The sequence below is a fragment of the Rhinopithecus bieti genome, unplaced genomic scaffold (assembly GCF_001698545.2).
Source record: "Rhinopithecus bieti isolate Rb0 unplaced genomic scaffold, ASM169854v2 scaffold_32008, whole genome shotgun sequence".
Classification (NCBI taxonomy): Eukaryota; Metazoa; Chordata; class Mammalia; order Primates; family Cercopithecidae; genus Rhinopithecus; species Rhinopithecus bieti.
The window spans coordinates 50744-61613 of record NW_016814433.1 but is presented as its reverse complement, the minus strand read 5'-3'; the positions used below and the strand labels follow the sequence as shown (position 1 = coordinate 61613).

The following is a 10870-nucleotide window of genomic DNA, read 5'->3' as shown; positions in this document are numbered from 1 at the left end:
CAGCCTCGGCAGCAGCGGCCTCGGCCGCCTCTGGCAGCCCGGGCCCGGGCGAGAGCTCCGCTGGCAGCGAAAAGCGCTCCACCGCCTCTTCGACCGCGGCCTCGGCCTCGGCTTCGGCCTCGGTGTCGTCGCCCGCGGGGGGCGGCGCCGAGGCGCTGGAGCTGCTGGAGCACTGCGGCGTGTGCAGAGAGCGCCTGCGACCCGAGAGGGAGCCCCGCCTGCTGCCCTGTTTGCACTCGGCCTGTAGTGCCTGCCTAGGGCCCGCGGCGCCCGCCTCCGCCAACAGCTCCGGGGACGGCGGGGCTGCGGGCGACGGCGCCGGTAAGTACGAAGTGATCGGGGCCACCCCTCCCCCTACTCTCTGCCTTTGATTCCGACTGGGTGCAGAGATGAGGATACCACCTGGGCAAGAGGATGGGGGCCCGGACAGTGCACGGGGAGTACTTTCTGGGTCGTGCATAGGGACGTGGGTTTGGGCTGGTCGCTGAGATGAGACATCTGACTAAAGTTGGAGAAAAGACTCGGGGAGGGGAGGGGAGGGACTGGCTCGCTGCGGGATAATGGTCGGGGGGCCCACCCAGCAGGGGGATGAGGGGGGCCATAACTTGGGTGGGAACTTGTAACAGTCTCCCACATCCCTGCCTCTCGAAGTGGTGGACTGTCCTGTGTGCAAGCAACAGTGCTTCTCCAAAGACATCGTGGAGAATTATTTCATGCGTGATAGTGGCAACAAGGCTGCCACCGACGCCCAGGATGCTAACCAGGTGCGTCCAACCTCAGCAACCACAGGGAGGTTTCTGGGGAGGGGGCATCTACCCAGGAGGAGCTTGACACCAGCTCCCAGGCTGTTACTCGACTTTCCCAAGGCTCTGGGTGGGCTGTCTAGGCTGGGTCAAGAGACCAATCTTAATCTTGGGTTGTATTTTCTGGGGTGTAGATGTGGATCTAGCAAGTTGTCTTTCTTTCTCTGACCCTGCCTTTGTCTGGCAGTGCTGCACTAGCTGTGAGGATAATGCTCCAGCTACCAGCTACTGTGTGGAGTGCTCGGAGCCTCTGTGTGAGACCTGTGTAGAGGCGCACCAGCGGGTGAAGTACACCAAGGACCACACTGTGCGCTCTACTGGTACGTGAGGTTGAGGGGGCTATTGGAGTTGCTCTCCCGTATGTGCCCTCAGTTGCCTTTATAGTGTTGGTTGCATTTGGTGGATGGGTCCTGGAGTTCTCCAGGGGGTGCCGCCCGAAGGGCGCGAGGGCAGAACTCCAAAAGCAGGAAAACTGGAGTTGCGGTGTGTAGTCTCTAGGGCTTAGGTGGGGGGGGGGGGGGAAGGGGAGACAGGGGAGACCTTAATGTGCTGCAGGGAGGTACAGAGGGTTTGAGGAAGCTTATCAGGGAGTTCTCAGTCCTGGTGTTGAAGGGCTCAGAATATGCAAACAGGGAAAGGCATGGTGTGAAGGGCCTACTGGGTTTGTGGTTCCCTGGCAAACATCTGGTATAAGATGCTGTTAGGGAAAATGAGACTTTGTGGGTCCATGGGTTATAAGTGATGGTGATTTCTGGAAGCGTTTTAGCTTTTGAGTTGGCAGAGACTTACCCAGAGTTTGGTTTGGCATTTGCAGCTTTTCACAGTCACACGCTGGCTTTGATTTGGAAAGGAGCTTGAGAGTCTTTTGAGTCTAGCCTAGTTTTTGGGCCAGAATCCTCCCATGAGTGGCCTTTTGGTAGCCATACTGTGATTCTTCCCATCCAGAGGCCAGCATTGGTGGAAGATAGTGGGAAGGTGGCGGCTGTGGGGCCTGAGGAGCCAGGAGGGATAGGCAGGGGGCTGCAGGGTGTCCTACATTCCAGATGTCCCAAGCAAAGGTCAGGGTGCAGGAATGGGTGGCACTGGGGAAGTCAGTTTCCCCAGTGAGCACTGATGCTACGTATTTTGGATTTGGTTGGTATGTTGGACCACTGTGCTTAATCGGTTTTCTAATGGGGAAGCAGGCTTTGAAGGTTATTAATGTGTTGGTTTTGGGGTGGAATTATGCTGAGCACCAAGCTCCTGCTCTAGAGCGGGTGTGACCACCATTCTGAGGGTCCTGGTTTGACATTTCAGCTCTCCCAGTATGAGAACCTCTACGAGGTTTTCTCTGGGCTCTTGGGTAAGAGACCCTGGTGTTCTCTTGTCAGGGAAGAGGGAGGAAGTTAACCATGAAAGGAGAAGAAAAGGAGTCCAGAGTGGTTTGTAGGCGGAATTCTGAGTATGTCCACTTGGAGAAGTTGTCAGTAAAGGGAACAGTGTGGGGGGGGGGTAGTCCTGTTTTTCCGGAGGCTATCCTTACCTTTACATTGTTGTCACCTCTAGGAGCTAGAAGAAAGGGATGTGTTTCTCAGCTGTGTTGGGGCAGAGGTTTCTGGGAGCAAGGAATTGGGCTTGCAGGCCTGTATTCTTCGCTGGCCACACCTTCTACATCTTCCCAATAAATGGCGTAGTGTCACAGAATAGGCAGGAAATGAGGCCCCAACTTAGTCTGCTTCCTGAGTTGGGGGTGGTGAAGGGCAAGGTCCAGCCTTATGATTCCGACTCCCTAGGGCCTGCCAAGTCTCGGGATGGTGAACGTACCGTCTATTGCAACGTACACAAGCATGAACCCCTTGTGCTGTTTTGTGAGAGCTGTGATACTCTCACCTGCCGAGACTGCCAGCTCAATGCCCACAAGGACCACCAGTGAGTCCCAAGGCATAGTGGTTGGGTGGGTGTCACCCCTTCCCTAGCTTAGTGCTCAGGAACACATTTGTCTGCTCTCAGGTACCAGTTCTTAGAGGATGCAGTGAGGAACCAGCGCAAGCTCCTGGCCTCACTGGTGAAGCGCCTTGGGGACAAACATGCCACATTGCAGAAGAGCACCAAGGAGGTTCGCAGCTCGTAAGTGTGGGTTCTGGAGCTGTGGAGTGGCCCAGGGCAGCAAGACCCTACCTAGCCTGACCTGCTCTGTTCCCTAGGATTCGCCAGGTGTCTGACGTACAGAAGCGTGTGCAAGTGGATGTCAAGATGGCCATCCTGCAGATCATGAAGGAACTGAATAAGCGGGGCCGTGTGCTGGTCAACGATGCCCAGGTAATCCTTGTGCCAGTGAGAGGGTCCCTGAGCCCCCTCTGCTGATTGATGATGCTTTCCCGGGTTAAGGAGTGATCCTAGTGTTCTCTGCCTTCTTTGCTTACCTCATACATTTTCCATTTGCAGAAGGTTACTGAGGGGCAGCAGGAGCGCCTGGAGCGGCAGCACTGGACCATGACCAAGATCCAGAAGCACCAGGAGCACATTCTGCGCTTTGCCTCTTGGGCTCTGGAGAGTGACAACAACACAGCCCTTCTGCTTTCTAAGAAGTTGGTGTGTACTGGTGGGCTTCCAGCTGGTGGGTTCCAGGCAGGTGGCTCCCAGTACCTCAAATCCCTATTTGTTGTTGGTGTGCTCATTCTTTCTTCCCTTTTACTCCCAACCAGATCTACTTCCAGCTGCACCGGGCCCTCAAGATGATTGTGGATCCCGTGGAGCCACATGGCGAGATGAAGTTTCAGTGGGACCTCAATGCCTGGACCAAGAGTGCCGAGGCCTTCGGTGGGTCCCAGGTCTACCTTCCTCTACTTTGTTATTACCCCATGTGCTGTACCTTCTTATGTTTCTCTTTTCTTTGTGCAGGCAAGATTGTGGCAGAGCGTCCTGGCACTAACTCAACAGGCCCTGCACCCATGGCCCCTCCAAGAGCCCCAGGGCCCCTGAGCAAGCAGGGCTCTGGCAGCAGCCAGGTGAGCAGGAGAGAGGACCCAGGAAGGGGTGGGCAGGGAATGGGGTCCAACAGGGTTCCTGTCCCACTGAGGCAGAAGGCTCTGCTTTGTTCACAGCCTATGGAGGTGCAGGAAGGCTATGGCTTTGGGTCAGGTGAGTGGGTCTGCCTAGTGGGTGGGGAAGGGCCCCAGTGCTGTTTCTACCCCAACCTGCCAGTCTTCTTTCTCCATTTTCTAAGTAGATGATCCCTACTCAAGTGCAGAGCCCCATGTGTCAGGTGTGAAACGGTAAGTATGGCACCTCCCCTGGGGGGTGGAGGTGGATGGAGGGTGGGGGTGTACTCATGCCAGGTTGCTGCATCTGCAGGTCCCGCTCAGGTGAGGGCGAGGTGAGCGGCCTCATGCGCAAGGTGCCACGAGTGAGCCTAGAACGCCTGGACCTGGACCTCACAGCTGACAGCCAGCCACCCGTCTTCAAGGTCTTCCCAGGCAGTACCACTGAGGACTACAACCTTATTGTTATTGAACGTGGCGCTGCCGCTGCAGCTACCGGCCAGCCAGGAACTGCACCTGCAGGAACCCCTGGTGCCCCACCCCTGGCTGGTATGGCCATTGTCAAGGTAAGCCTGTCCCAAGGAACTATAGCTGTAGGAGGAAGGCTGTAGTCCAGGTCTGGACCCTGTTGAACACCCCTCATCACCACCTTGCAGGAGGAGGAGACGGAGGCTGCCATTGGAGCCCCTCCTACTGCCACTGAGGGCCCTGAAACCAAACCTGTGCTTATGGCTCTTGCGGAGGGTCCTGGTGCTGAGGGTCCCCGCCTGGCCTCACCTAGTGGCAGCACCAGCTCAGGGCTGGAGGTGGTGGCTCCTGAGGGTACCTCAGCTCCAGGTGGTGGCCCGGGAACCCTGGATGACAGTGCCACCATTTGCCGTGTCTGCCAGAAGCCAGGTGATCTGGTCATGTGCAACCAGTGTGAGTTTTGTTTCCACCTGGACTGTCACCTGCCGGCCCTGCAGGATGTACCAGGGTGAGTGTGAGGCTGGTGTGGGTCTAGTCTGGGTGTTGGGCTCTCTGGACAGGATCATGTGCAGACCCTTATTCTCTTCACCCTAGGGAGGAGTGGAGCTGCTCACTCTGCCATGTGCTCCCTGACCTGAAGGAGGAGGATGGCAGCCTCAGCTTGGATGGTGCAGACAGCACTGGTGTGGTGGCCAAGCTCTCGCCAGCCAACCAGCGGGTGAGGGCTGGGGTTACTTAGGTGGGGTTGCCCAGAGAGGCTTTATAGGTGCTACCCAGAGCTGTGACATCTGGTACACTGTTTGTAGAAATGTGAGCGTGTCCTGCTGGCTCTCTTCTGTCATGAACCCTGCCGCCCCCTGCATCAGTTGGCTACCGACTCTACCTTCTCCCTGGTGAGTCCTAGGACGGGAAAGTGGAGGGGGGGTGGTGGCTGCCGGGTCTCACCCTCAACTTATGCATGTATATGTGTGTCTTTGTGTGTGTATGTGTGATCTGCCTGCAGGACCAGCCCGGTGGCACCCTGGATCTGACCCTGATCCGCGCCCGCCTGCAGGAGAAGTTGTCACCTCCCTACAGCTCCCCACAGGAGTTTGCCCAGGATGTGGGCCGCATGTTCAAGCAATTCAACAAGTTAACTGAGGTGAGCCAGTGGAACGGAGGGGCTGTGGGCAGGGAGAGATGTGAAGGAAAGAGCTAGGACCCATTCATCCACTGCATTCCTGCTTGGTCCAGGACAAGGCAGACGTGCAGTCCATCATCGGCCTGCAGCGCTTCTTCGAGACGCGCATGAACGAGGCTTTCGGTGACACCAAGTTCTCTGCTGTGCTGGTGGAGCCCCCGCCGATGAGCCTGCCTGGTGCTGGCCTGAGTTCCCAGGAGCTGTCTGGTGGCCCTGGTGATGGCCCCTGAGGCTGGAGCCCCCATGGCCAGCCCAGCCTGGCTCTGTTCTCTGTCTTGTCACCCCATCCCCACTCCCCTGGTGGCCTGACTCCCACTCCCTGGTGGCCCCATCCCCCAGTTCCTCACGATATGGTTTTTACTTCTGTGGATTTAATAAAAACTTCACCAGTTCCTCAGGCCTTGGCTAGTTGGGGGGCTGTGGTCCTAGGGCCTGGTTTATTGACTGTATCTGCTCTTCAGCCTTATCAAGCACTGGTGGCACGAGGGAGGGGGGTCTTGTCCTCAGCCTACCCAAGCCCATGTGTATGGATGCCTAGGGAGTGGGGAAGGCTGCCTCCTTGCCCTTTCTGGATATGGGGAGGGCACCCAGGGCAAAGGATGTACACACTAGAGGCTTGTTGGGTACCCTGTGCGATACTGGGTGGGTGTGACCTGCAGCCCTGTGTAGGCAGGGTTAGCCCCACTCTACTGAATGCTTCGTAAACTTTGGTGCTGTAGCTGTTTCTCATCTTCAGATGGTACCACAGTGAACTGAGACCTTCCAAATATGGTTTTTTCCGTCTCCCTTTGCTGAGTCTACTTAACATTATCATTCATCCCTGTGTTATGATTTAGTTACTCTACAGTTGAGCCCGTGTGAATTTCAAGGCCACCCCCTTGCCTCTGTTGGTTGGTCTGGACTGGCCTCCGAATGTTGTCATTAAACCATCACTGGACCAAACAGTGTTGGGCAGTACAGCCTGGGAGATGGAGGACTGGCCTCTCAAGATCCTACCAGGGTGTTTGGGGGAGCCCAGTATCTTGGGAGAGGGGATAGAGCAGGGCCCACAGCTCACCTCAAGCTCCCAACCCCTGAAAAACCCCAGGTGGACTTTGCTTGTCCACCCCTGCCCCAAACCCTAACCCTTAGCTTTGTACCAAGTGCCTCTTGCCTTAGGTGATACTTGTCCTCCCAGGGACCCCAGCCTGGTCCCACATCAGGCCAAAAGTCACATGGGCCTAGAGACTAGTGTCCAATCTCTTTTATTACAGAGGGGTTAGGGTAAAAGATCCTGGGCATCCACTGGTTATGTTGGAGTGGCAGGGGGCACTCAGTCCCTCCGCAGGTTCTTGAGCCGTTCCTCCAGGTCTGCATCAGCATCAGCTAGGGCTGAGGCTGCGGCCTCTGCTTTTTTCCCACCAGCAGCCACACTGAGCGAGCCCCCAGTTGAGGGGAGGTCTGCAGAGAAAGGGGGGGTTTGAGCAGGGGGGAATCAGGCTGAGTGGGAAACGCAGTGGAGGGGAGTATTGCAGGGAAAGGGAGGGCTTGGGGCTGTGGGTGGGCCTTGGGTGGGAAATGGGGCCCAGGTTTTGGAGCACTCACTTGACAGCTCATCTGTTAGGCTAAGTCCCAGCTCATCCAGGACCTGGGACACAACAGCATCACTAGGGAAGAGAGAGAACTCAATGAGGGCTATGCATTCCATGAGGGCCAGGCAAACATCTCTACCCTCCCATCCAGTTTCCCCATACCTCTCCTCTTCATCTTCCTCATCACCCATGGCATCATCAATGGCATCATTCATCATCTCCTCCTTCATATCCATGATCTCTGCCTGCCGCTCAAACTCCATCATGATCTTCTGGATCTGGGGCAACTTCAGCTGGAAGTGGTAGGAGTGTGAGTGTGGTCCCCATGGGTCGTGGGAGTGGGAAGGGGATTGGGAAAAGCGCANTGCATTCCATGAGGGCCAGGCAAACATCTCTACCCTCCCATCCAGTTTCCCCATACCTCTCCTCTTCATCTTCCTCATCACCCATGGCATCATCAATGGCATCATTCATCATCTCCTCCTTCATATCCATGATCTCTGCCTGCCGCTCAAACTCCATCATGATCTTCTGGATCTGGGGCAACTTCAGCTGGAAGTGGTAGGAGTGTGAGTGTGGTCCCCATGGGTCGTGGGAGTGGGAAGGGGGATTGGGAAAAGCGCACCTGTCTGTTCATGGTGCCCATGGCCTTGGTGACACCCTTCATGGCTTGTGCCATCGAGTTGTTGGACTTGAGTGTCTGAATCTTGAGGGACACAGCCTGGATGTTGGCCCGCATCAATACAAACTTGCGCACATAGCGCCGGGTGCGCACCAAGTCTTTTGCCATGATGCGAACGGCATCCTGCAGAGTAGACAAGAGTATCAAGGACACAGGAATGAGATTATCCTATACTTCTTGACACCCCATTAGTTAGGTGTTCCTCCCCACCACCCCAATTCGCAATTCCACTTGAAGTTTACAGAGACTTTGTGGCTAACCCAGTGGTCACTGGTCCCTCCCTCCTGACCTAACCCTTCTCTGCCTCTTGGGCCACGAACTCCCTGGGCTCCTTTGTAAGGTCCTCCTCACCTCTCTTGATTCGTAAATAGTAAAAGAAAGGCCCCAGGCTCACTCCTTAGGGTTCCTTTTCTCTCCACGTTTTCAGTCATTCTTTTGACTTACAACAGCCATTGCTCAATTTCTATTCCCAGCCCAAAGAATCTGCCCCTTCTTCCACTTGATACAAACCCACACCTCAAACTATCCAGAATCACATATAAACCTGAGGCTCAGCTTTTGATTTCCTCTCCAAACATCTTTCTTGCCCATCCCAAGAAATGCTGTCTTCTCTGCCTACCTATTCAGGCCAAAACCCTCTCACCAATCAAAGGCTGTGTTCCTTCTTCATGTTTCCTTACTGGTTTTGGCAGCCTCTTGGCTGTAGCTTATCCTTATCCTGTTTTTTTTTTTTTTTTTTGAGATGGAGTCTTGCTTTGTTGCCTAGGCTGGAGTGCTGTGGCACAATCTTGGCTCACTGAAACCTATGCCTCCCGGGTTCAAGCAATTCTCCTGCCTCAGCCTCTCGAATAGCTGGAATAACAAGCATGCACCACCATGTCCGGCTAATTTTTGGTAGAGCGGGCTTCTGCTATGTTGGCCAGCCTAGTCTTGAACTCCTGACCTTGGGTGATCCATCCACCTCAGCCTCCCAAAGTGCTGGGATTACAGGTGTGAGCCACCATGCCTGGCCAACTTATCCTTATAGTTACTTTTTTTCTTTCTTTTTTTTTTTTTTTTTGAGACAGTCTCACTCTGTTGCCCAGGCTGGAGTGCAGTGGCACGATCTCAGCTCACTGTAACCTCCGCCTCCTGGGTTCAAGTGATTGTCTTGCCTCAGCCTCTGGGGTAGCTGGGATTACAGGCGTGCACCACCACACCCAGCTAGTTTTTTGTATTTTTAGTAGAGACGGGGTTTCACCCTGTTGGTCAGGCTGGTCTCGAAGTCCTGACCTCAGGTGATCCAACCACCTTGGCCTCCCAAAGTGCTGGGATTACAGGTGTGAGCTACCGCGCCCAGCCCTGTAATCCCTAACCTTTCAACTTAGCTCCCACTTTGGCCCACAATTCTGAATTGTCTGGTCCATGCCCAACTCTTGAAGCTCACCTGTCATCTCCCATTTTGTCGAGGCTGTCTTTTAACATTTGCTGCTCTGTCTGCTTGACACATTCCCTGCCCAGATCTGTAGGCTCACTGTCATCGCTCAAGCCTTGGCTCTCATACCAGTTCCTTGGAGGCAGCCTTCCAGACCCTCAAACTAGGGAAGCCTTGCTGACCTTTCACTCCACTCATTTTGCTGAAAGCACCTGTGTTTGGTGTCTGGTCTCTCTTGTTCACTGCTGTTACAGCCGTGCCTGATTGACAGCAACCTGCCCCTGACCACCCACACTCACCATCTGGCCTTGCTTGGCCATCTTCTTAATGTCTGCAATTATTTTCTTCTCCTGGGTCTCTAGTTTCTGTCGCTCGCGGTCCAGCTCCCGCATGGCACGGTTCAGGGCCCTCTGGTTCTGCCGCAGTAGCTCCTCTGGCGTCTTCCGGCGCCCGAACAACAGGTCCATGGTGGTAGAAGCCCACTGGCAGGCCTGAGACAGATGTGAGGCCCAGTTGTAGGGCAGGGGGCCCAGAAGGAGAGCAAGAAGCAGAACAGGGTCACGGGAGCCTTGCCAAACGGGAAGGGGCTGAGACTGGAGACAGGAATGAGGGGCCAAAAGGGAGCAGCTGAGAGCACTGGGATTGTCCCGGGGACATATAAGGGGGACAGGTAGACCTGAAAATTATCCAAGCGCTGGCCCGAGCCCCTCCATCCCCATGCCCCCACAGAAGTTTCGGCTTCCAAATTCAGCTTTTCTCTCCAGACCCATGGGTGAGGCCCTGGAGTCCTTGATACGACTGAGAGCGGGGGGCGACGCGAGTTGGAGCACTAGTGTTTTGGGGACCGTGGGCACCGAGCACAGGGCAATTGTGGGGGTTCTGATAGAGGAGGACAGGATGGGCGGAGACCCTAAGAACCAAGAAAGGTGAATGTGGGGCTGTGAAGCTGAGGACAAGGCATTACAATCTGGGAACCCTGAATGCTGAGGGAGACGGTTGGGAGCGTTGGGGCATCCTGTACACCGAGGACGGGATGATGGAGGTTGGGTCGCACTATACACCGAGGACAGAGAGTCAGTGGGCCCGGCACCAAAGCAAGGTGGTGTTGGAGACGTCGATGTTGACGACAGGGTCCCAGGGAGAAGCGAGGCAGCGGACACCCGGGCGAGTAGAAAGCCTCGTACGCTGCCGCCCGCACGCCCGCCCGAGATCCGCGGTCCAGCAGGGGCCACTCACCGGAGCTGGGACGGGCACCCGCTTCCGCTTCCGGGTCACGCTTCTTTCTGGGTTCCCCGACTTGCCCACCTACCAAGGCCCCTCGATCCAGTCGCCTCCGCCGCCGTTTCCGGATTAAACGACGTGACGTATCATGCCCCGCCCGCACCCGGAAGGTTGGGAGGCTACCAGGAGCGCGCGTGCGTACGTGCCCTGGAATGGGCCAGCGTTCGAGCGCATGCGCAATAGCTCCCGTTTCCTTAGCGCGTCAGTATTCCATGTTTGAGTCCCGCCCGAGTGGCCCAACCAAGCCAGTACCTGGGTGGGCACTTTCCACCCAACCTCCACTTGAGTGCCCAGCTTATCCGTGAGACCCTGACTTCTGCCGGAGGCCTCAGATAGGAGCCTCAGGAGGCTCCTCCTCCTTGGTGGGCCCACCCACACAAGAAAGGGGCAAAGCTAGAGATGGCTTGTTTCTTCCACTGTGCTGCCCTCTTGGCCAGGAACCCAGAGGTCA

The 10870-nt window shown here is 55.9% G+C and overlaps 2 protein-coding genes across 5 annotated transcripts; one reads left to right on the top strand and one right to left on the bottom strand.

The window, feature by feature from the left end:
• The first annotated feature begins 6 nt into the window (after nucleotides 1-6).
• Nucleotides 7-5868, top strand: TRIM28 (tripartite motif containing 28). Its single transcript, XM_017850508.1, has 17 exons — nucleotides 7-321; nucleotides 652-764; nucleotides 991-1123; nucleotides 2576-2711; nucleotides 2793-2909; nucleotides 2987-3101; nucleotides 3228-3374; nucleotides 3488-3602; nucleotides 3684-3790; nucleotides 3887-3923; nucleotides 4009-4057; nucleotides 4137-4389; nucleotides 4480-4799; nucleotides 4886-5009; nucleotides 5098-5184; nucleotides 5295-5432; nucleotides 5525-5868. The coding sequence occupies exons 2-17, from the start codon at nucleotides 714-716 to the stop codon at nucleotides 5699-5701; spliced, it is 2106 nt and encodes a 701-aa protein (XP_017705997.1). The 5' UTR covers nucleotides 7-321; nucleotides 652-713; the 3' UTR covers nucleotides 5702-5868.
• An 831-nt stretch (nucleotides 5869-6699) lies between these two features.
• Nucleotides 6700-10539, bottom strand: CHMP2A (charged multivesicular body protein 2A). 4 transcript variants are annotated; one of them, XM_017850502.1, is made up of 6 exons: nucleotides 10375-10539; nucleotides 9438-9629; nucleotides 7668-7847; nucleotides 7464-7594; nucleotides 7056-7117; nucleotides 6700-6911 (listed from the first exon to the last, which is right to left on the bottom strand). In XM_017850502.1, the coding sequence occupies exons 2-6, from the start codon at nucleotides 9603-9605 to the stop codon at nucleotides 6784-6786; spliced, it is 669 nt and encodes a 222-aa protein (XP_017705991.1). In that variant the 5' UTR covers nucleotides 9606-9629; nucleotides 10375-10539; the 3' UTR covers nucleotides 6700-6783. The 4 variants fall into 4 exon arrangements, with proteins under 4 accessions (XP_017705991.1, XP_017705992.1, XP_017705994.1 ...); XM_017850503.1 differs by lacking the exon at nucleotides 10375-10539 and adding an exon at nucleotides 10160-10368; XM_017850505.1 differs by lacking the exon at nucleotides 10375-10539 and adding an exon at nucleotides 10193-10368.
• Nucleotides 10540-10870: the final 331 nt, after the last annotated feature.

Excerpts from the sequence above, each read along its gene's own strand:
- TRIM28 (XM_017850508.1), top strand. The coding sequence starts at position 714 with ATGCGTGATAGTGGCAACAAGGCTGCCACCGACGCCCAGGATGCTAAC. Across the intron at positions 2,910-2,986 it reads ACCAAGGAGGTTCGCAGCTC|GATTCGCCAGGTGTCTGACG; the intron begins GTAAGTGTGGGT and ends TCTGTTCCCTAG. Across the intron at positions 3,375-3,487 it reads TTCTGCTTTCTAAGAAGTTG|ATCTACTTCCAGCTGCACCG; the intron begins GTGTGTACTGGT and ends ACTCCCAACCAG.
- CHMP2A (XM_017850502.1), bottom strand. The coding sequence starts at position 9,605 with ATGGACCTGTTGTTCGGGCGCCGGAAGACGCCAGAGGAGCTACTGCGG. Across the intron at positions 7,595-7,667 it reads TGGGCACCATGAACAGACAG|CTGAAGTTGCCCCAGATCCA; the intron begins GTGCGCTTTTCC and ends TACCACTTCCAG. Across the intron at positions 6,912-7,055 it reads CCTAACAGATGAGCTGTCAA|ACCTCCCCTCAACTGGGGGC; the intron begins GTGAGTGCTCCA and ends CTTTCTCTGCAG.